At 39.9% G+C, this 23,439-nt stretch overlaps 5 protein-coding genes across 7 annotated transcripts; 4 read left to right on the top strand and 1 right to left on the bottom strand.

Moving 5' to 3' along the window:
- The first annotated feature begins 1,096 nt into the window (after nucleotides 1-1,096).
- Nucleotides 1,097-7,961, top strand: kel (Kell metallo-endopeptidase (Kell blood group)). Of its 3 annotated transcripts, XM_069142509.1 has the most exons (18): nucleotides 1,097-1,434; nucleotides 3,005-3,314; nucleotides 3,417-3,719; nucleotides 3,843-3,964; nucleotides 4,440-4,598; nucleotides 4,684-4,755; nucleotides 4,862-5,050; nucleotides 5,301-5,461; nucleotides 5,556-5,673; nucleotides 5,779-5,874; nucleotides 5,958-6,056; nucleotides 6,166-6,243; nucleotides 6,560-6,666; nucleotides 6,748-6,837; nucleotides 6,950-7,017; nucleotides 7,159-7,319; nucleotides 7,407-7,496; nucleotides 7,571-7,961. In XM_069142509.1, exons 1-18 carry the CDS (start codon nucleotides 1,408-1,410, stop codon nucleotides 7,715-7,717), a joined length of 2,397 nt encoding a protein of 798 aa, XP_068998610.1. In that variant the 5' UTR covers nucleotides 1,097-1,407; the 3' UTR covers nucleotides 7,718-7,961. The 3 variants fall into 3 exon arrangements, with proteins under 3 accessions (XP_068998610.1, XP_068998611.1, XP_068998612.1); XM_069142510.1 differs by lacking the exons at nucleotides 7,407-7,496; nucleotides 7,571-7,961 and having other exon boundaries at nucleotides 6,973-7,017; nucleotides 7,159-7,246; XM_069142511.1 differs by lacking the exons at nucleotides 7,159-7,319; nucleotides 7,407-7,496; nucleotides 7,571-7,961 and having other exon boundaries at nucleotides 6,973-7,074.
- Nucleotides 7,962-9,512: 1,551 nt separating this feature from the next.
- On the top strand, nucleotides 9,513-10,228 carry LOC138191561 (histone H1.1-like). The gene is made up of 2 exons (XM_069138452.1): nucleotides 9,513-9,687; nucleotides 9,975-10,228. The coding sequence occupies exons 1-2, from the start codon at nucleotides 9,513-9,515 to the stop codon at nucleotides 10,226-10,228; spliced, it is 429 nt and encodes a 142-aa protein (XP_068994553.1).
- A 449-nt stretch (nucleotides 10,229-10,677) lies between these two features.
- Nucleotides 10,678-12,267, bottom strand: emg1 (EMG1 N1-specific pseudouridine methyltransferase). The gene is made up of 5 exons (XM_069142508.1): nucleotides 12,101-12,267; nucleotides 11,864-11,965; nucleotides 11,560-11,701; nucleotides 11,192-11,397; nucleotides 10,678-11,108 (listed from the first exon to the last, which is right to left on the bottom strand). Exons 1-5 carry the CDS (start codon nucleotides 12,248-12,250, stop codon nucleotides 10,995-10,997), a joined length of 714 nt encoding a protein of 237 aa, XP_068998609.1. The 5' UTR covers nucleotides 12,251-12,267; the 3' UTR covers nucleotides 10,678-10,994.
- A 259-nt stretch (nucleotides 12,268-12,526) lies between these two features.
- nop2 (NOP2 nucleolar protein homolog (yeast)) lies at nucleotides 12,527-18,595 on the top strand. The gene is made up of 16 exons (XM_069142506.1): nucleotides 12,527-12,623; nucleotides 13,340-13,467; nucleotides 13,618-13,660; nucleotides 13,740-13,804; nucleotides 14,328-14,647; nucleotides 14,931-15,141; nucleotides 15,257-15,456; nucleotides 15,948-16,037; nucleotides 16,386-16,473; nucleotides 16,590-16,730; nucleotides 16,844-16,983; nucleotides 17,077-17,166; nucleotides 17,268-17,390; nucleotides 17,478-17,575; nucleotides 17,668-17,804; nucleotides 17,891-18,595. The coding sequence occupies exons 2-16, from the start codon at nucleotides 13,362-13,364 to the stop codon at nucleotides 18,319-18,321; spliced, it is 2,283 nt and encodes a 760-aa protein (XP_068998607.1). The 5' UTR covers nucleotides 12,527-12,623; nucleotides 13,340-13,361; the 3' UTR covers nucleotides 18,322-18,595.
- A 526-nt stretch (nucleotides 18,596-19,121) lies between these two features.
- On the top strand, nucleotides 19,122-23,429 carry ing4 (inhibitor of growth family, member 4). Its single transcript, XM_069142505.1, has 8 exons — nucleotides 19,122-19,183; nucleotides 19,657-19,728; nucleotides 20,318-20,484; nucleotides 20,602-20,716; nucleotides 20,823-20,934; nucleotides 21,060-21,204; nucleotides 22,888-22,949; nucleotides 23,067-23,429. Exons 1-8 carry the CDS (start codon nucleotides 19,147-19,149, stop codon nucleotides 23,104-23,106), a joined length of 750 nt encoding a protein of 249 aa, XP_068998606.1. The 5' UTR covers nucleotides 19,122-19,146; the 3' UTR covers nucleotides 23,107-23,429.
- The last annotated feature ends 10 nt before the right edge of the window (nucleotides 23,430-23,439 follow it).

Genomic DNA, 23,439 nt, shown 5'->3' with positions numbered 1-23,439 from the left:
ATTCATGTATGTTTTTTTGTGTTTGAGCCCAGATTTTTGTTCATGATCTGTTCTGTTTTCACCGTGAATACCACTAGTCTTTCCATTATTCAACTTTTGTACTTTATTCTGTTTGCGTCGGCTATATACTATTTTATTCTTGTCTTACTGTATTTGACTGATAAATGCTTACATTTATTTGGATCCATTTTTAACCTGGCAATGTGCCTTCTCCATTGTTGCATCCCATTGTTTGTTTTGAATTGAGCCTGGTTTGCAGCCACAGAAATTACTTCCTCAGTAAGAAACCTGTTATTACTTGTCCTTGCATTGAGCCTGGTGCAGTTTATCACCAGAATGAATAAACAAAACATTGCAATAGTGATTCAGCATTGCATGCTAGCTGTGTAAGCAGTGGTGGCATTTGGTCTAGTATTATGTCTTTTGTTTGCACCAACTACTCCACCTTTGTGGCCCTGCCTTTGTCACCACGTGATATTATACATATGATGATGCCTTCATGGTTACATTTATCTTGGCAGTACATTGTGTTATGTCCTATTGTATTACATGTGGATGCCTTGTCTTTTCATATAACTTTTTTTATACGTTTGATATGTGTGAATGTGTATATGTTTAAAAACATTATTTAGCCCAAACCCTCCCTTTTTGGCTGCATCAAAAGATAAATAAATAAAAATTATAAATAGCCAAAGGTTTTTGGGTGGTTTTTTTTGCCTGTAAGTGGTACAATTTTGGTTCACGAACTAAAACAATACAAACATAGCGGTGTAAGTTGCACCATAATGACAGTTTTTCCTATTTGTTTTTGCTCGGACTCCATGTGACATCGATGAAACGTGTTTTCGCCGAGCCTCTTGATGATGTGCTACTGCTAGACTGTGACCTCCAGGGCACCGAACTGCTCTATCAGTTGTTAACAGCCATGTGTTACACTGATAATGACGACAGCAGACGTGTATGTTTGCATCTTCGTGGGCTTACTTTCTTACCCCCCCCATTCAATGCTATGTGATGACGTATAAGCGGAGGTAATGTGTTGGTTTCGACTTACATGTCCCATCTTTCTGCTGTGAAGCTTTTAACACTGAAGACAGGAGGCTTACTGACAATACAGGTTGTAGTCTTCATGGCGAGTTTCTCCGGGGTTCACTAACTATAAACCATCCCCGTGCAGATCCCAGAGTAGACTCCCAGTCTTTGCTTGATGATCTAGATTCTGGAGTTGAGAGTAAGACATGACCTGCAGAGTTGTTTTTATCAGTGTCAGATGAGGGTAGAAGTGAGTGATAAAAAGAGATATAGACAGCTGAGATGACAGCTGTTTGACGGAGGCACCGAAGGAGGAGGTACACGTGAAATGTTAAAGACAGAAGATGCAACGCGTTGGGAAAACACAGGGCAAGAATGACTGAAACTCCAATAGAGCTCGAGGTAAGATTTCATAAACTAAAGGTTGCCGTGTTGTTATGAAGCTGTGTTTACTTTGCTCACATGGCAATGAGGCAAATATGCATGCTTTATTTTCTTGAAACTGGAGTAAAGTCATCCATGTTTGTGGGAAATAGTCTCATCAATGTTATGTGGATTTGGAGTGATGAAGTCTACAGTGTGTAAAATAGTGTGTGTAAAGTATGCTGCTTCAAATGTTCAGTTCCAGGAAGGATTTTTTTTCAGCATTTTTCCAGTGATATTGACAAATGCAGTTAAAACAGCATATTTACTCTGCATAGTCAAGCTGCTAAACACCATTATTAATATTAACATTTTTACACATTTATATAGCAAAATAGATATTGGTGGGTATTTCTAAGCATATAATTGCACTGTTTTACCTCGTGACATGATTGCCGTGATTAAAAGTTGAAATGATGAGTCTCATATGTGACAGCTCTTCATCATGTAACTTATTGTTGCTTAAAGTATTAGTGAGGAAAGAAATGGGTCCTTCAGGTAAATGTTGACAAAGGGAGTTAATTTTGTAGAGCTGTGGAAATGACTTCAGCTGTACTTTGTGATGTAAGTTATGAACTTGACACGGTGTTAGGAGACGTGGGGGTTTTGGGATTCCAGAAATCAGTGTTGAGCCTTCAGGAAGTGTTTTTAGCCCAGTTCTACTAAACACCTGTGAATGTATGGACTAAAATGAAAACCACACTTGCATACTGACACTTAAACATTGACACTTGTGTGATGCTAGATTTATGATTACGAGGCCTGTTATTGTCTATTTATACTCACTACTTGTGAAATAGTGGGCTGTATCAATGGTGCAGGAGTTAAAGCAGTTAGTCTACTTATATTTTTTGATAACTGATTGATAGTTTTGGCTTTTTTTGGTCCAAACTTCTTTGATTCCGGCTCCTCCAATTTGTAAACGGACAAGAGTTTGGAAACATCAGCTTGCTCTGGGAAACTGTGCTTGACATTTTTCACAAATATTTTGACATTTTATAGACTAAATGATTACTCTAGAAAGTATATGGAAGATGCATTGATTGTGAAAATGTAGCCCGAAAAGGTTCCAAACTGTGGGTTGGAGGGTGCCATGGAGTTTTCAGATGATTAACAAAACAGGAAAGAAGGAAAAAGGAATGCACTATGACACAAAAAAAAAAAGTCTATCTTTAATTATCATGTGATTTATCTGACATTTTTATGTCTTTGTGACTATAAAATATTGAAATAAAAAATATAATTACAGGGAAACATCATTCATAGCCCATTGACGTGCATCTCATGAAAAGATTTTAATGGGTGCATTGCTGGGTTTTACAATCTTTCTTCACTGCTTGTTTTAAGGCTCATACTGAATTGTTGACATCAAATTATGTTTCTACACCTGCATTACTGGCCTCACTACTTGTTTTTGTGAGGACCCCTGGAGGATTAGCGACCACTTTATAGACACTAATGGGGATGCAGGTAAATAATAAGAATAAAAAAACGTTTACTGTATTTCAGTTGAGCCACTTACATTCTTGCATCTGTTCCTCACGTCCAGCCTCAGCTATCAGTCCAGCTGTTGTCACAGCAAGAACTTGAGAGGGGGCTTCAGCCTCCACCTCTGTTACAGCTGCCACTCCCCACCCACCATCCCCACCAGGTCCAGCAACAAAGCCAGCTCCAGCCTGCGCAACAACAACAACAACAACAACCATCAGAGCACCAGCACCAAGCAAAGCCAGTGTGGATAAAACACAAAAGGCTGCTTCTCCTCCTTTTGGGGCTTTTCTTATGTACTGCTATGCTGGGACTGATTTACTATATGTATCACAAGCTCCACACTGAGAACAACAACCATGCAGGCCCTGGTAGGCCTTCAGACAAACACAATGACACAAAAACATCAGATAATAAATTAAGAGGTTTTTTTTTTTTATTCAGTCTAACTCTTCTGTCCCTTTTTCCTGCAGTGACTCCATGTCTCTCCCCAGCCTGCCAGCAGGCCTCAGCCCGTCTCTCCACGTCCACCGATCCCTTCACGCAGCCTTGCGATTACTTCTTGTACCCATGTGGATCAGACAGACTTTTACTGGACAGTGGGGGGAGACAAAGAGGTCAGGGTATCCCTGGACATCCACAAAACCAGATGGAAAAGCGTGCGGGGCCAAAGAGGAGAGGACGAGATGAGGAGAAAGAAGACATGAGACAACAGAGAGAAGATGAAACACTGAACAGAAAAACTATGCTGCTGCAGTATCTCAGGGAGATTTTAGGTAGGAGTCTGTCTGCAGCTCTAGTTTACATTACATTGATATGATTATCTTTGGTGCATAAGAGAGCATGTCTCCTCACGGTGTGATCTACATTAAGCAGTTTTTTCTGTATCTGTCTGTCAGAAACAACCGACAGGCCGCACAGGTCAGCAGTGCAGAAGACAAAAGGATTCTACCATTCCTGTTTGGACACTCGATCTCTAGAAACCACCGGAGCAGAGCCCTTCCTTACACTCATCCAGAAAGTATGATAACCATGTACCTTTCATAAATCGGTCCAAAGCAGGAAATGCCCAACACACACATATATACATATATATATATATCATTGAATTTTGACAAAACATGGATAAACTATCAATCTGACTACTTATATTGTAAGATTTTTTTTAAATTACATTGCATGTAAGGGGGAGCTATATTTGCATGTGGTAATTTGTGATCAGTTGACGTCAGAGAGAAAAAGGTTTCCCTTGTGGAGATTTCACCTTTTCTTTCCACTTCCACATACAATTAACAACAGTTGACATAGTGAATTAGTCAAGCAACAAGAAATTAAATATCTTTAAACCTAAACTGATAATTATTTGTTGATTATCACGTGAGAAATTGTGCCTTTTTTTTGTTTTAAATGCTAGTTACGTGAATATCTTTGGCTGTTGAACCACTGTCCAGACAAAATAATCCCTTTTATTCGCTCTCTCTCCTCTCTGTATGCAGCTGGGAGGTTGGGCCGTATCAGGGCAGTGGGATCAAGCTGATTTCAACTCCACCCTGAGCGTGCTCATGAGAGACTACGCCACCTTTCCGTTCTTCAACCTTTATGTGGGCAAAGACGCAAATGAAATTGCCCGCGGGACGACCAAAAGATACATACAGGCCAGTATCCATTTGGATAATTTGGTGGGAGCGTTGCCACAGCAAAGAATGTTTTGTGTCATTCAGGCGTCCTCTTTGTCAACAGATTGATCAGCCAGAACTTTTGATCCCGATTGAATGGAACAGCAAGACACAGAAGTCTGAAGCAAAAACTGAGGTTGATGTCCCCTGCTGATTCAAGAAATAACATCTAATGAATCCAACAATACTGAAGCATCCCACTAAAGTATTTTGTCATCATTCTCCTGTCTCTTTTCATTCAGACTCTACGTCCCTTTTTGGCATTATGTCAGAGGTACCTGGCCCTGCTGGGAGCTCCGCCGGGTAGCAGCATGATGCATGTAGGCCTGTTCATCTCTCTGTCCTCTGAGCTTGCAGTCGCAGCTTCCCCTCTGCACTATCGCCTGCTGAAACGACAGCTCCATCAGCGCATGACCATCAAAGAACTACAGGTGAGAGGGAATTCTATTATTTTGTCCAGATTGTTAATCATATATGTTGCTCATGTATGTTAATCATATATGTTGCTCCTCTGTGCATACAAGATCTCTTGCATGTAGGGCACGTGTCGGCTGTACAGACTATAAAGCCCCTTGAGGCAAATTTGTGATATTAGGCTTTTAGGTTGACTTGACTTGTGTCATTACTGTCTTAATTCACTCTAATAACCAGATTTGTTTTTCCATGTAAATGTTGCCACAGAAACAGGCCCCTGCCATTGATTGGTTGGGCTGTCTGCAGGCCGCTTTCCATCCACTGTCCCTCAGCGAAGATGATCATGTCCTCCTGCATAACTTACCCTACATTGTGAAAATGTCCCGCATCATTAACAAGTGGCTGAACAAACATGAACTGAGCACCCGGTACTTCAAAGTGACATGAAAACATGACAAACATCCACACAACCTTTCTTTTTTTCTGTATTTACCCTTTGCTGCATCATTTGATTCCCCTCAGTGGTCCCGTTCACACTTACATGGTCCTCAATCTGCTGCACACCCTGATGCCTGCTATGGACTCCAGATTTTCAGAACCTGCAAAGAACTTTTCTGTGGCTTTGGGAAACACTGACGGGGTTAGTCTATAAACTGTAATGTACTTTACCATTTTACAAAAAAGAATAATACTGAACCTGTGAACTGACTTGGAGTCATATCTTCATTGTGGGGCTCTTCACCAGGTAGCTCCTCGCTGGAAACACTGTGTGCTGGAGACCGAGAGAGGATTTGACTCAGTTCTCACGCACCTTCTCACTGAAAGGACAGCACACGAAGAGGTGAGGAGTGAATACAGTAGAGATCAAAGTTTAAGGCTTATAATGAGTGAATTAAAGATGTTTTTATTGTTGTTGTTCAACAGGCAGAAAGGATTATTCAAGATGTCTTTTCCTCCTTCAAATCCAAATTACACGAGCTAAAGTGGACAGATCAGAAGTCTCTTCAGCTCGTCATGAAAAAGGTAACGTGAAGCAGCGTGACAAAATAATTGTCTTTGTCTTTATCCATAAAGCTGCATGTTGTTGGCAGTTTGATATTCATTAATTAATTAATGACCGGTCTTTCTCCAGGTTCAGTCTTTAATTCCAAAACTATGGACTACAAATGAGATCTCGGGTGAAGCTGAGCTTGACCTGCATCTTTCCAAGGTACATCCCAGACCTCAGACAGGCTCTTGATTTGAAGTCCGGCCTGGTTAAGCCTCTTTTGCCAGAGGATTTAACCAAAGTTAAACCTACCAGAATGCTCTAAACACAAGGTTTTGTCAAATATAATAAAATAAAGACTAGCAGACAATTATCAGATTGATACTGCTGTTAAAATTGTGATCACCAAAACAAGTTCTGACATATTAACTCCGTATCTGTTTTATTGGAGTGAATAAGTTCATTTATTGCCCAAAGATGTGCAGTCAGAAATAAAAAAAAGAAAAACTCCTCTGAACTACAACCTGTATGATTTCAGGTGACCGTCAGCACCCACAGCTTCTTCTCCAACTATGTACAGCTGCTGTCGCTGTGGCAAAAGAGACGCAGTAAACTCCTGACTAAGCAGACTGAGAACACTGATATGTAAGTGTCTGCTTCCAGACTTAAAGCTGACAGATATTAGATCATATTGAGCGTGCATTAATCTTTTTACGCTGCTTTTAGTCTCTCTGTCACACCACTTCTCCTGGGTAATGACCTCCTCTTCCCCATGGGAATGTTTGTCCCTCCACTTTTTCATCCCACCTATCCAAGGTAAAGTGTATGCTGATTAATGCAGTATAAAAAAAAATGTTCATTGTTTTTGGAATAATTTAACATTATAGTACACACCTTTTTTTTTTTAACAAAAAACAAAACAAAACAGAGCCATGAATTATGGTGCCACAGGTTTCCTTATTGCCAAAGATACCCTCCATCTGCTTCTGCCTGAGAGTAAGACAGACTCACATTCATCTCTTTTCAAATTTGTCATCATGTTTATGCAACATACACAGCTTTAATAGCATAAAACTGCCTTTCATACACACTCTTTACAGACTCTAGAATCATGTCAATATCTTTGTTGCGTTGTAGTTTACTCCCACAGTGAGACGGTGCATACTGTGGGGGAATGTGTGTGGGCTCACTACCTCGCAGCGACTGAAAGAGCAGGCAGAGGTGGAGCATTTTCACCCTCAGCAGCGCAGCAGCAGGAGGCGTGGGTGCAGTACTCTGCACTACAAGTAGCGCTGCAGGTGAGGAGTCATCTTCGGGCTCGACGTGTCTGTGTGGGACAACGTCATTAAGCTCACGTGCCACATGTTATCTACCTCTTTCCTCAGGCTTATCATCAGAGTCTGAAGCACCGCCCTGGCGTCACTTCCCTTTCGGGGTTGTCACACACTCGTCTGTTTCTCACATCTTTTTCTCAGGTAATTTAATCATAATTATCTCTCATTAATCTCTCAACTACCGATCCCATGTGTTTCAATGTGTTCTTTTCCAGATTAACTGTGACTCGGATCCATACCGGGAATTGATGCTCTTGGAGCCCTCTTTCTTGATCACAGTCCTTTGTGCCAAATCAAACCTGTGTCCTACAAGCCTGCAGTGCTCCAGTCAAACTCAGAAGAATTCATTACAAACATGCTGAACAGTCGGACGAACACAATTTTTGTATTAGCCTTAATTGTTGTTAAGATGTGTCTAGATGTTGCAATAATTGCACAAACTGTTTGGTATTAATTGAAAAATAAACATTTGAAAAACTATTGTCATGTTGCAATTTCAGTGGTGGAAGAAGTACAGAGTACAAACACAAAAATTTACAAATATTTGGCCCATTCTGCAGTAAAATGTCCCCCTGTTACTGGGGCTGATTAATTTCATTATTGATTAACCTGGCGATTATTGGGCTTTAAAATGTCACAAAATAAGTGAAAAATGTCAACTAGTTTCCCAAAGCCTGGCTCAGTCCATGACCAAAAGATGGTCATATTTATTACGTTTTAAGTAAACTTAAGCTTTTTTTCATTAAGAATTACACAAAACAGTTAATCAATAATAAAAATAAAAAAATAGTTTGCAATTGATTTTCTGTATCTGCTCACAGATTAAAATAAAATAAATTAAACCAATCATTGCAGCTCTACCGCTGAATATTTGATCATGACATTGTCAGATTTTCTTTGCTGACAATATGACATCAGAATTTTACTTATGGAGCTGGTTGTGATGTTTTCAGCCTAGAGGTCAAGAAAACTACAACACAACAGAGCTCAAGGAAACGTACAAGGACTTTATATATATTTTTATTTTATTGAAGTCCAGTCCTTAAGTAAATCTCCTCAGTTACTTAATACTCTGCACCTTCTAAAATGTTACAGCTGGTTTTAAACCAGCTCCTGATTCAGATAAAGTTCTGCCTCTGATGCCCAGCATCCACACAGCAACTGAAGAACTGTTATTTTTCAAAATGGGACAACATTACCATTTCAACATCTTCCACATGTGTTGGCAAAAACCAACCGGGGAGTTTTCCGTCCTTCAGATTTCTTCTTGAAAATGCGGAGGAAAGCTGCTCCTAAAAAAGCCGCGCAGAGGAATGAAACAATCCTCCTTAAATCAGAAGGAAAGGTACCTTTAAAGCTGGTAAAACAAACTGGGAAACCTACGAAAACTCGGACCGGGAAAGGCCTCGGAAAAGCAGGAGCCAAACGTTTGGGCCGGCTACTGAAACGGGCTTTCCAGAAGGAGCAGGCAGGAAGGAGGACGGCGTCTCTGCCAAGTGAGTGAAAGGGACAATTACAGCTGAGCTAAAACTGTTCGCCAACTTTAGCTCATTGCTGCGCCTCAGTTAATTGTGCTAACGGCTGTAGCTTTAGAAAAAAAATAAAAATATATATATACATTTTTAGATTGATTCAATTTTTTCGACACTTCCGGTAGATTTAAAAATAATAATATTATTAATAATAAAGTCTTTATATTTTATTATTATTGGTGATTTAATTTAAGTTTGTTGACTGAAAATTAAGCAAATGTAAGGATCCTGAAAAAAAAAAAAAACAGAAATCGGCTTACTGTTTGTGTTGGTTTTTTTTTTAATTGGTAAAATATAAAATTTTTCATTTTAAATGAAGCTCTAAATTTATTCCAAAAAGAAGAAAAAAGTCAAGTTGGACATAATCTCAGCCTCTGCAATGTATGCTATTATAGACATTAAACAATATATACAGATATTAAACAATAACTAAATTTACATTTATCTCATGACAAAAATCAAGGTTTGAATTAGGTCCTTGGAACAAGATACTAATTATTATTTTTTTTTAATTTTTTTAAATGTCACACAACCTTTAAGTCATGATTTATTTTTTTCAGAGACTCCTGTTCGTCTTTTCAAGCATCAGATTCAAACGGAGGCCAAAAATGCACCAAAGACAAACATGTCAAAGCTGGCCTCGCCTCGCGTCTCCCAGCTCATCCTCAGTATGGTTTCTCAGTGCAAACAAACTGACGGCATCTCCATAGCAGAGCTCAAACGGACGCTGGCTGCTGGAGGCTACCGTGTCAACGAGAACGACAGACGGGTGACCATGGTGACACAAACGCTGGTGAACCGTGAGAATAAGGTCAAACCTATTTGCTCATTTAATTTGGTAACGTGTAAATGAAACAACGTGTGCAACTTTTGTATTAGTTAAAACTAAGTACAACACTCCTTTGTACAAGTTATGCATGTAGTTTATTGGGATGCAGCTAAATACTGGATACTGCAGCAGTTTTCTTTCCCAAGAGTTGCAATTTTAATGTGCAAGTTAGAGACCAAAGTATTTGTCTTGTGAACAGTAATCCAACATTACCTTCAATTGTAACTCTTTTTTGTAATCCTATTTTACAAATAACAGAACCTGACAGACACAATGCAAGTAAGGACAATCGCTGTGAAACCTCCAAAACTAGTAAGAGCGCTGAAGCAGAGCACAGCATCCAGAAAATGCCCCAAAGTAACAAAGAAGCCACAGAGAAGAACCATAAAGACTCACAAACCAAAACGCAGAGTACACAAACCCAGACGCAAGACTCGCAAAACAGCAGCCAGATCGTACAAACAAAGAAGGAAGAGACCCAAAGCCAGAAGAAAATTGCCAAAGCCAGCTAGGAAAAGACGCAGACCTGCAACATATCGAAGGACACCAAGGAAGACTCGAAGGACTCGTAGACCAAAGCAAGTCCGACGTCCATATAGATATTATCGAAAAAGACAACCACCAAGACGTAGGCCTCCTAGAAGATATTAAAGAGTAAAGACGCAGAAACGTTGGGATGCCAGAAGAACTTACTACTACTATTAGAATCGGTGTCTATGGTGAGCAATAATAAACTGAAGCCTTTGTAGCAACCTGAAACTCTATATCCTCTTTTGATTCATCAGCTGTCTTAAAATGTTCCTTTTTGTGATAGCTACAAGGTCTTTGTACACGTGACACTTAGGTTCCATGTTCTCAGAAAAAACAATTTTCTTTATTTCCAATAAGAGTTTTTCTTCACCGTGCTGTAGACGTGTCCTTGTGTGACCCCTTCCCAATTTCTATGAACCAAAATCACACATTATTTAGTCATACATTTTAATGTAACTAAAATAATCAATAATCCAATACTCATAACTTTGTGCAATTGATAATGTTATAAAAACAGCCATGCCTTTACATGGATGGGGAAAACTGGGTACAAAAAACAATGTATATTCCACATGGTGTCCAAACACCCTCATGTAAGTGTACACATTCAGTACAGTGTATAACAGGATACACGTCTGTAGTCCATTTGACATCACTGGACATTCAGTCCGATATTTCTAGTCCACTGAAATAAGGCCCATGTGGTCAACTGTCTTTGTTCAGTCGGCATCAGCAGCTTAAGATCTGTCACAGGACACCCCACACTTCCTCAAAGGCAGAGCACATCTTGGCACAGGTCAGTGCAGCAGAGAGGGGGTAGTTACTGATGGACACGGTCTTCTCTGTGTAGTCCACATTCACCTGATAAACACAGAGACATCAGTGACACAGATGCAATCTTTAACATAACTGCGAACCAACCACAAATTAAAGCCTTTTCTCACCGCTCCATGTGCAAACGCGCCGATCACCACTGCAGCCGGTCCCTCTGGCACCACAGACCGGGGACAGACAGCTTCTCCTGACGAGAAGGAGGTGGCGATGCGAGGGCAGCCGGGAGGCAGGTGGTCAGACACGGGATTTTTAATCATCCTCAAAAGCTTTTGAGGGCCGTCAGCAGCCCTGACACTCAGCTTGTGCAGCAGCTGAACTAAGATAGAAGAAGAGAAGAAAGATTTGAAGGACAGCTGAGGAGGGAAGGGTTAACTAAAACCATAACACCGGTGAGTCCGGCTGACTGTTTTGTACTTTGCCTACACAAAAACAATTCCATGTATGTATTATGCACCCTGAAACAGAAATGATAGTTTACCCATGAGGCCACAGAAGCGGGGGAAGGTTCTTGGGATGCGAGTCTGTGGATTGATCTCTATTAACGCGTTTTTCTCCGTGTGGATGTAAACCTGCAACAGGCCGGCCCTGTTCAGCGGACTGTCCATTAGCATGAGCAGACACTGGTGAAAGGAAATAAGCAATTTCAGGTACAAACTGGTTCTACGGGCCTCGACCTCATGCATGCCTGGAAGAACTTTACACAACAGACATGATACTGTGAAATAAACAGAAGCACAAGGCTGCAATGTGAAAATGAACACTGTTGTGAAATGAGTGTTTACCTGATGTGTGATATCTGGCCTTATGTGTCCCGGATCTCTTCCACTTTTCACAATCATATTTTTGTGTTGGTCGCAGTTTAACAGCTCAAAGGTTTTTCCGACCTGGAAGACACAAACCGAGCCGACAACAAATTCAGCCACTATATTAGTTGATGACTACATGGTTACTGATGTTACTTCCACATGAAGCAGGCAGGGTTTCGGCACAATAACGCACACGCAGCTCTGACGCTTTACCTTCACGGTTTCCAGCGATGCTCCCTCCAAAATAACAACCATTCGCCTCTCTGCCATGCGGTCGTGCAGGCTGCGCATGTGTTTAGCTGGCTTTGGTTCATATTCGTCCAAATGTTCAAGACCACGCTTCTTGCCATTTGGAGCCGCCATGATGAACCTCTTACGGAGAGTCGCAGAATGTGTACGTCACGACAAAAGTTGTGCGCGTGTGGTGGGTGGTCGTGCTTAGTACAGGTAAATACTTACGCTGCGCCTAGCTAGCTATGATAGCTGTCATCATTTCGATACAATAAACGTGTAAAAAAATTGAAACTTGATAATTTCTTGCGTTTGTATTTATTAGAAATGCAAATGCCCGCACCACCACCCACGTGAGCGCGATCGCGTCCTTCCCACCACGTCTTCGTCACTTTTGTGCACCGGATGTTCTGTTACAACGTGTAGAAGGAACATTCACGTGTGAAGAGTTCATCTTATGAGACTTTGCCATCAGAAGTACAATCCCAAACTACCAGGTTTATCGGTGAGTATTTGAAAAATCGTTGCTGCACTTCACTTTGCAGCTAAAGACTGTGTCGGTGTTGATAACCGAAGTCTCAACTTGTACTTCTTTAAAGTGCGTGCGGTCAGCTCGCCGTCGAGGTCTAAAAGGGACGTAATTTTGTCATGTTTTGTCTGTTCAATTTTTCAGGCGTCTTATATTTGAATGTGTTGATAGTTATATATCCAGCAATAAACCGACACAAACTGGCTAGCAGCGAGTGATAAACAGGAGGATATCAATGCATATTCTCCATGGAAAAGCGATCGGCTCTATAGATAACACGGTGCATGTGTCGTTAAATTGAAGTTGTTTTTTTTAAACAAGTTTTCCGCAGAGCACTTTCTTATTCCTTTCAAAACAGTTTCTCTGTTTGACAGCTTTTGATTTCTCTGGGAAAGGTCTCTAAATTGACTTCCCATAACTGCCTGCTGAGTGACTTGGAGTCTTAAACCAAAGACCTTAGTCTGTGTATTCAAGATCTTCTCAGATCCTAATGGGAATCCTGGTTTTACTGTGGTCAGTTATTAAACATATAAATAGTATGATGTTGTCTATATGTGGCTAATACAAGTGGATATATAATGTCCACAAATATTTTCTGAAGATAGGACCATCAACAGCCTCTGCTCTTAAACATTAACATTGTTATTTTGATCAGGGTTTGAACACATTCTTGCCATCTTCTTTTTTTTCAGGCTGTCCGTGTAGCACAGAATCATGGGTCGGAAGTTGGATCCCACCAACAAGGTGAAGAGAGGACCGGGGAAAAAATCCAGGAAGCAGAAAGGAGCAGAAACAGAGTTGGTCAAGTTTATAACTGATGGTAATTATTACATTTCTTACGTTCAGCTTTTTCATAACACATGAATGCAGTTATAATATGGACCATAACATTAAGCAACCTCGTTACATCTTGTTGGCTGCATCGTCGTGGTTTGTTTGTCACAGTCGGGTTATTTTTTTCTCTTTGCAGAGGACACTGAACCGAAACGTCTCTCAAGTAGAGGCAGGAAAAGGTAAGAGGTGGACAAATAGCTTAACACAAAGTCATTATCAGGTTAGCAAGTTGCTCATTCATATTGCAATTTTTTTCAGAGCTGCAAAGAGAGTCCAGAACTTGAAAAAGCCTAAAGATGTTGCCGAAGAACAGCCCAAGAAAGGTAACTACACCAGTCTCGGTCAATGTGGTCAACATTTTTTTTATATATATGCACATGGACAGATAACTGCTACTGATCACCTGTGCTATGTGCCTAGAAGATTACCTTTTTTTTTTGTTTTTAACACAGGGAATTCTTGGTACTGCAGTCACTCACATTATTTGGCTTATAATTAACTGTCCCAGAAGATACAACAAATGACAAGACATGGTGTGATAGACATTTTATTTGTTGCTGTCAGGTTATTATCGTTAAGGAGAGTGCAATTGTATGCAGCATTGAAATGCTCTAAACATGCAAATGTGAGTTTAATGACTAACCGTTTTGACAAAAACAAGTTAAGGCTTAATGTTCAGTATGATGGATTATCTAACACCAGTATTTTGACATTCATGGAGGTTGTTAATTGATGTATTGTGGAGTTGATTCAAAACAAAAATCTCAACTCATGAGGTTTTTGACCTTTTCAAAGGAACAACACATTTTTTAAGTAAAAAATGTGTTTGTGTCGTTCTCTCTGAAGGATTCACTGATGAGAACAGTAAATGGTTGAAACCAGCAAACAGGAAACGCAAAGCTGATGAACTTGAAAGTGTGGATGACAGTGATGAACACTGGGAGGAAGAGGAGGAGGATGATGATAAAAAGGAAGAGCAGCAGCTGCAGCAGAAGACAGGAGGAAAATGCCAAGGAAAGAAGGGTGAAAAGTTAGGAATGAAGGAGGAGAAGGAGGACGATGATGATGATGATGATGATGATGATGAAGAAATGGTTGACGACTACGGTACACTTGATGATGGCAGTGGAGATGAAGCAGCAGCAGAAGACAGTGATGGAGAAGATGTAAGTGAAATGGCTCCGCTTTAATTTTTTGTCAACCACTACTTTGAAATTTGGTGGAAGTTGTTACTCAAAAGTGCAAATTTAATTATTCCTAATTGCACATTTGCAAATACAAGCTCTGATCTTTTAAAGAATATTTCCACCAACTTTACTGTTGATAACTGTGCTTTTGGGCGCTGCAACAAAATCAGGAGTGTACCTCTCATAGTGTGAAGGTGGTTAATGTGGTAAATAGTTAGGTAAATTTAGTAACTCCTTTATTTGGTGTTTATTTTACATTTAGCTTCTTCCGATTGAACGAGCAGCCAAAAAAGAGAAAAGGCTGAAGGAATCCATGGGTCTAGAGAGTGATGAAGATGATGATGAGGAGGAGGCAGACAAAGATGATGAAGACAAATCAGATGCTGACATGGATGAGGAAGACACTGTACAAACCAACATAGATGATGTGGATCAGTTCAGGCTACCCGGGGCAGAGGAGAGTGAGAAGGAGGGTGAGTCACTTAATTTCCTGATTGTTTCCTTTCTTTAAAAGCAACAAATGTGCCAACAAATTTACTGTAATTGGTTTACAAACAATCAAAACATTTTCCTCATCTGTATTTTTAGGTATCCTGCCTCTAGATCTGAAGTCAGTCCATCAAAGAATAAAGGACAACATTGATGTCCTTTGCAATTTCTCAACAAAAAGGGAGGAGGGGAAAGAGAGAGCTGAGTACATGTCTCTTCTGAAGAAAGATCTCTGTACCTACTACAGCTACAACGACTTCCTCATAGAGAAATTAATAGATCTCTTTCCTCTTTCAGAGGTGTGTTTTTTGTGTCTAAAAGACAGCATGTTTATTTGATTGAAATCCTGTTTCTCTTTTCATCATTGTTAGAATAGATTGACAATGATAAGGTCCCATATTTTTAAGTTTCCTGCATTATATTTGTAGTCTTGATATCCATAAGAAGATATTTTTGTGGTTTCAAATACTAAAAACCACTGTATAGTTTTTAATTTCCTCTCTTAACCTTCTCTCTGAAACACTTGGTATTTTCCTCCACAGAAAAGGTTGGACAGTGAGCCATGTTGAGGGTAGACATATGACATTAGTGAATTTGTGACATTACAAACTTACTGAAGTGTAAAGTCAGCATTTTGACACTTTCATCGTATTTTTATAACACCTAGACCTGCTTTATAGTCAATAAGAAAAAGGAACTCTTATTTATATATTATGGGACTTAACATGAGCTGTTGTTAAAAAGTTTTACTGTGTTGAGTTAAATTGCTTATGTTTGGACTTGTTTACAGTTGGTTGATTTCCTTGAGGCCAATGAAATTCAGAGACCTGTCACTATTCGTACCAACACACTGAAAACAAGGAGGCGGGACCTTGCACAGGTAAATGCTCGCACTGGGACACATTACATTGCCAGTTACAATATCAGAAATGTGCTATATGCGTCATGCATATTAATTTTTTTGTTGGTTAACTCGATAAAGAGTACAAATAAAGAAGCATAGGCATTCTTTTGTTTACACAATCTAAATAAACTATGTCAAGGAAATAACAGTTTAACATAAGAGTTTAAAATGCAGTCAGCAGAAGAAAAAAAACTGGCTTTGTCAGAAAATAAGTGGCAAGGTATTTTGGTAGGAATTCTTAGTTAACGCCGAAACTATCAAATGTCTTGACTTGTATTTAAGTGCTCACATGGGGAACTCCTCTCCTCGTTTTTCCTTGTTCAGGCTTTGATCAACAGAGGAGTGAACCTTGATCCACTGGGGAAATGGTCTAAAGTGGGTTTGGTGATCTACGACTCCTCAGTACCTATAGGTAAGTTTCAGTAGATTCATGTCAATACTCTTGATATGAGCCATTAGGGATCTTCACTGGAGAAAATCTACAACCACAAAAGCTTTAACTGTGATTTTTCATATGTTTTAAAACAGGTGCAACCCCGGAGTATTTGGCTGGTCACTATATGCTGCAAGGAGCCTCCAGCTTTCTGCCAGTCATGGCGCTCTCTCCACAGGAAGGAGACTTAGTGTTGGACATGAGCTCTGCTCCAGGAGGCAAGACCACCTATATCGGTAAGAAGTAATTCTTTTACCCTGAGTATAATGTGTGTTGTTGAGGTGGAACAAACTATAATCTGAGTGAGTTTAAAATACTAAAGCCCTTACGTGAATGTTCCCACTTGTAGCTCAGCTGATGAGAAACACAGGAGTGATTGTGGCCAATGACGCTAATGCTCAAAGATTGAAGAGCGTGGTGGGAAACATCCACCGTCTAGGGGTCACCAACACCGTGGTCAGCAACTACGATGGCAGGCAGTTCCCAAAGGTAATGTGCTGCTACAGGTTGAAGTATCTGTGTGGTTTAGATTTATCATGGAGGTGTGAGTAGTCTCCTAACCTGGTGAAATTTTACATCAAGGTAATGGGCGGGTTCGATAGAGTGCTGCTTGATGCACCGTGCTCAGGCACCGGAGTCATCGCTAAAGATCCAGCAGTGAAGACCAGTAAGGTAAAACAACACTCACAGTCTTTGTGTATCATACAGATATGTTTGTTTGGCTATTGTAGAGTGTTAATAATGTTTTCTCCGACTCTTCTATTTTCCAATAGGATCAACTGGACATCCAGCGCTCTGCCCACTTACAGAAAGAACTGATTCTGTCTGCCATCGACTCTGTCAATGCTGAGTCCCCTTCAGGAGGATATCTGATCTACTGCACATGCTCAATAATGGTAAGATAAAAAATTTGTATTGCCATATTTATTTGTGAGTCAGTTCATCAGACGAGCTTGGTTAGTGATTAAATTATGTTGCACTAGGTGGAAGAGAATGAATGGGTGGTGGACTACGCTTTGAAAAAAAGGAACGTCAAATTGGTTCCCACAGGACTTGACTTTGGCAGCGAAGGCTTCACCAGGTAAATATGATAATCAGTGTGTGTTTTCACTTAAGTATTTGAGTTATTAAAAGGCAAGATTGTTAAACATAAATGTTTGTTCATCTTTTTAGATTCAAACAATTTAGATTCCATCCTTCTCTGCGACTCTCGCGCCGATTCTATCCTCATTCCCACAATATGGACGGATTTTTTGTGGCCAAGCTGAAGAAGTTCTCCAATGTAACTCCAACTGCTCTAGCAGGGAACGGTAAGACCTTTTCTAAATGCCAGTGTTGATCATGATATTTACCTTGTTTATTATAAACTAACCCCCTGTGTCTGTTACTATTGTAGAAGAGGAAAAGGCAGAGGCTCCCAAGGCGACAGAAACCACAGAATCTCCTGAGGAGAAACCGTCCAAAAGTGACAAGACAAAGAAGACCGTCTCCGGCAAGAAAGGCAGCTTAAAGCAAAAAACCGTAGCCAACGGAACAGCTGTCAAGAAAACGGCAAAAACCCAGTCAAAAGGCAAAAAGATCTTACCCACTGGACCAAAAAAGGCAAAGATCCCCAAGATGGATGGAGAGACTGTGAAGGGAACAGTGGCCAAGAAGCCTGCAGTGAAGACAGCTGATGAGACTAAAGTATCAAAGGTTGCCAAAAAGGAAGGGAGCAGATTTGAGAAAAAGCAGGCCGAAAAGAGAAACACACCCGACAAGGCAAATAACAGAATGGGGAAAAATAAATTCAAAAAGCTGAAGGTCATGTTGGAAAAACAAGAGTGACAGTGTGGACAGAGTGTTAAAATGTACTAGATTACATTAGAGCTTCATAACAGACGTGAGATCCTCCTCTTTCCATCTTGTGAGTAATCAGATCATTGTGGTCTGTTGGTGAGAGCAGCATCTGTCAAATGTAATTGTAACATTATTATGAGCTGACGGATGAAACTATTTTTTATTTGTATTTCAGAATATTCATTGTGTTTGTCTGCCAATTAATTGCAGGCTGTGATTGTTTTCATAAATCTGTGAGATAATAAATCTTTAAGAGATCTTTCCTCATCACTTGTTTGATTCAATATTCATCAGTGGGAAGTTTGTCTTTTATGTTCAGTTATGTTAACTTAGGGGGCAAATTCAAACATTTCAAATCGAATGTTCATTTTTGATCCGCTACAATTCCAGTGTCAAAAGAGTATAACTTAAATGTAGCTTAAAATAACTAATTTCTAAACATCCAAAAAGATATATTTAATTAAAATGATGGCTACTGAGAACTACACTGAAAGTATGATGAAGTTGAGCTTCAACTACTCCCAATGTAAATGGGAAATTGCCATTTTAGATATTTTAAACTCAACTATAGCTTTTTTTTTTTTTTTCATCTGAACTGATTTTGATTCATATCTTAAATGCAAGTTTTGACCGGTCATTAATGCGTTGCAGATATCGTTTCACGTGCCTGCTAGTACTGATTACTTAAATGACACCTGAAAGACCCTTTGGATGGCAGTTTGTGCTGGAAAGTCCTCCTGCGGTGTTGTCAGGAAACAACCAATCAGATTGCTCCATTTCGGACCGGAAGCTGTGTTGTTTACATTTTCCAAGATGGCGGCGGGGATGTATTTGGAGCATTATTTGGACAGTAAGACATTTATCCTGCTTCTAACGCGTTGGAAAATATTCCACCCTACCTAGTCTTTGAATGCTTTGCGTTTACTTGTGTAAAATTGGCCCTGGCCTGCATTTATGCGGAAGAGTGTGCCCCAACCGTTTCCTAACGATCAGCGGCTACAGGCTCAGTCTATTTGCTGGAATACCACATCGCATTGAAGCAAAGAAATGATGCTGTTTGAAATCGCACAACACAACTTACTGTATTACCCGTGGTCACATACTTAAATATTAACAGGCAATGTGTGTTGTCTTTGAATCACTTGTCGTTTACTGCGATACCCGTGAATGTTAATTCAAACGGTAACGTTAATAGCAGCCCCGTGGCATGAGCTTAAGCTAACCACTATTCTTGTGTTATTGTTGTTGTTGTATTGTTGTTTCATGTTGATCTCACTGATATTTCAATTAAACCCTTTGTTGCCCCTCCCTATACCACACCAGGCATAGAAAACTTGCCTTTTGAGCTGCAGAGGAATTTCAATTTGATGAGGGATCTAGATCAGCGCACAGAGGGTGAGATCTGTGAACTCTTGAATTTCAATGCTGACTTAATGTGAAAACAGACACACCACGCCGCTTTTGTATCTCCTCTTTAAATAGTATAAGTTGTGTAGGGATTCACAACCTGGTGGTGAGGCAAGCCACAAGAAAATCAATTCAATGTTTGTTTATATTTTTTTATTTTGCCATTTTTTTTTTTATTTATAATTCTTTAGACTGCTGAAAATCTTGACTTTAAAATAATTTATTTTACTGTGGACACTGGTTGTGTCACAGCCTGCGATGAGGAGTCACGAATAGGCTTATTTCATTTTCTGGCACTGATCTGTAATATGATACCAGTGCATCAAACTCCATAACTATCTGCAAACACTTCTCATAGTCTTATGCTGTTAATTGACTTTTGTCAGTTGTGAATAGTGTATGAATTCATATACCAGCCAGCGTCCTAGCTATTTCTTGTGTTGCTGTCACGTACGTGCTGTTTATAGCCATAAATAAAATGCTTGTTGATGCTTGTTAAACAAAGAAGTTTCCATTGCAATTTTGTTTCGAAGTTTTTCTCTGTATAGAGTTTTTTCTCAGTGTCTCTCTCTTATAGATCTAAAAGGACAGATAGACTCTCTGGCTAAAGAATACACAGCCAACGCCCGCACTCTGTCCTCCGAGCAAAAGCTGTCCATACTGAGGCAGATTCAGCAGTCATACAGTAAATGCAAAGAGTTTGGAGATGATAAGGTGCAGCTGGCCATGCAGACCTATGAAATGGTTGGTATCGTAACAATAAACCTGTTGTTTTAAAGACCTCTGTTAGATAGATGCACTGTGCTGATTGAACACAAACTGTGAACCAAGGTAAGTCAGCTGATGATTCATTTTGTGCAGGTTGACAAACACATCAGACGTCTGGACACAGACCTGGCTCGGTTTGAGGCTGACCTGAAGGAAAAGCAGATCGAAAGCACGGACTACGATTCCACCTCTAGTAAGGGGAAGAAAGGTGCGTGCACGCTGTATTTGTTCTGCGTACTTTTTTTTTATTTTTGTGTTGATGACTTGGTCAATTTAGTAAATATATACTTACTTCAGTGTTTTTGTGATTCCAGGAGACTCTAGACAAAAGGAAAAGAAGATAGCTAAAACAAGGTCTAAAGTGAAGAGTTCAGATGAAGATGGCAGCCCTAAGAGTGCACAGAAGAAAGTCAAGCTCCTTCAGCCGTACGCTTTGTATTTATTTTCCAACTTGTGGTGGTCCTGTGTTTAACTGTGTATTTTATTTATTTTTTCGGTAGCGTTCGAATCATACTCTCATTCTCACTTACAATATTTTTTTCAATCATCAGAGGAGAATTCAACAGCCCTTCCTCCAACTTTGGGAATGTGCACCCATCTGATGTGCTGGACATGCCGGTGGACCCCAACGAACCCACCTACTGTCTGTGTCATCAGGTCTCGTACGGCGAGATGATCGGCTGTGATAACACCGACGTGAGTTCTGTTTAATGATCTCAGTCACAGGTCATATATAATTGGCACTAACGGTCACTTTAATGTTGAGGATCATTTGTGACTTTCATCCAGTGCACTTACAGAGAAATCAGAATAGGAGTTTGAGTTTTTTGTAGAGGAGACAGCTGTTGATTGTTGGGGAATTAAAAAAAACTACAGACAAGACAAGAAAAGAAAGAGCTCATATTTGACTAGTTTGACTGACCAGATGTAGAATTTTGGTATAAACCTGCCATGTCCGACTATTACAGGCCATATTCTCCTCCCCCTCCGCTATTTTCATGTTACTATTTTCATGTTACTATTTTCATGTTACTATTTTCAAAATCTCCATTGCAACAGGAAACAACAACAAAGATTTGAATTATGCAATAAGGCAGGCCTGCCGCGTTCTGTAAGCCTTTTACAGGATTTAGCCATTTTAATGCCAAGGCTTGCTTCCCCACGTGAAAATGTTTCCCCCAACTCTAGTTTGTGAGGGGACCATTGCTGCATTCTGGTTTACAGTCATAAAAACAACCCAGAGCGTTTTTTTCCCCTATGATAATTGGGTGCAGCTTCACTATTCTTCTGCACTGGGACAGCATGGTGGAGATGGCTATGCGAGACAGACAACATGGTGCTCCTTACAGACCCAAGTAAGGACAAAACTACATAAAAACACACATTTTTTTAAAAATACAAATAACAATTATGTACTAAAGACAAAACCAGAGTGTTGTCTGAGAAATTGTTTTCTATGTAGTATTGTACCATGTGGCTGTTTTCCCCACTGCTGGTCAGAAATGCATGCATATAATGGTACTTAACTGGAGTATTTAAGTTCTAACCATTATCAAATGTAAGATTCCTCAGCAACATAATACCATGTTAAAAAAGGAGGAAATGTTGCATTTTGGAGTGAGTATATAGTGTGATAACAGGCCCTTTCATAAAATCTATTACTTACACTGGGTCTGTGAATGACCTATCTAAGTAATGTAATGAGTTTAGGTTTTTGAATAACAATAAATACCATTCACATATCACAAAGGGCACCACTGTATAATTTTATGGTTCAGGGCTGAAATTGAGAAGATTAAATACGGTGAATAATAAAAAAGTAGAAGTTGAAATTATGTTATATGTCAATAACCCTTCATAGTACATTCAGTATATGTAAACTCACTCCCTCACATTTATATCCTAAATGCTAACCACAAATTTAGAAGCTTATGAGTCCTGCAGTCTCGTGCTTCATCCTCTGTGGAGGTCACAGATGTCAGACAGAGTGATTTATCAGCTGATGCCACATGTGATGGCTCTATTTGACCCTGTTTTCCTTTAGCTACATAATTCCAGACATATTCAGCCTCGTCAGAATCGATCACAAGTGGCCATCAAAAGTTCAGGTGGAAACGCACTCAGGACGCACTGAGATCCAATTTGTTCAGGCTGCATTTGGAGGCGGCCGGCACGGATGTGGCCACATTCGTTTAGCAGTGGAAACGCAATGTGTCCTGGGGACGCATTGTAAGACTGCCTACTCAGCTGACGTCCTCTGAATATCAATAAGTAGATCGTTCTTGGTTGTGTGTTTTGAAAAGTGTGGTTTTGCCTGGGCTAAGTGCTCCATTTGGACAACACTTAACGGCATTTTATCTGTTTTTGTTTTTTCCCCAGTGCTCCATTGAGTGGTTCCATTTTGCATGTGTGGGCCTGACAACCAAACCAAGAGGCAAATGGTAAAAAACTCTGAACTGAAATTGAGGCTGTAATGTGCTCTCATCAATGCGCACAATAAAAGTGTGAATTGTTACCCAACACCCTAACCACTTCATTTTGAAATTTCTGCTATGCAGGTACTGTCCACGATGCTCTCAGGACAGAAAGAGAAAATAAAACCACCTGGTGATCCTGGAACAAAACACGGACACTGATCTAATGGAAAATGAGAAAAATATTTCTTCATTAGTTACTAGAACTTTTTGTTTCTCATCTTCCTTAACATTTGGTGCTTTTTTTTTTGTTTATGTATTTGCCTTGGTCTGATTCAGTGTGTGTGAAGGAGCCAAGTGGTTACAAATGTATTTAAATTTTGATTTTTTTTTTTTTTAAACCGTTAACATCAATTTTGATTTCCTCAGTTACTTTTGGTGCTCTTATTGTGACTTATTTTTTTTTTACATTTTGTTTGCAGTGAATAATAAACACTACAACTGCCCCCATTGATTT

Source organism: Embiotoca jacksoni, unplaced genomic scaffold (genome assembly GCF_022577435.1).
Source record: "Embiotoca jacksoni isolate LCO1_2020_lvr unplaced genomic scaffold, fEmbJac1.0.p SCAF_11, whole genome shotgun sequence".
NCBI classification, from domain to species: Eukaryota; Metazoa; Chordata; class Actinopteri; family Embiotocidae; genus Embiotoca; species Embiotoca jacksoni.
The sequence above is the reverse complement of the archived record's forward strand: the minus strand, read 5'-3'. Positions and strand labels throughout refer to the sequence as shown.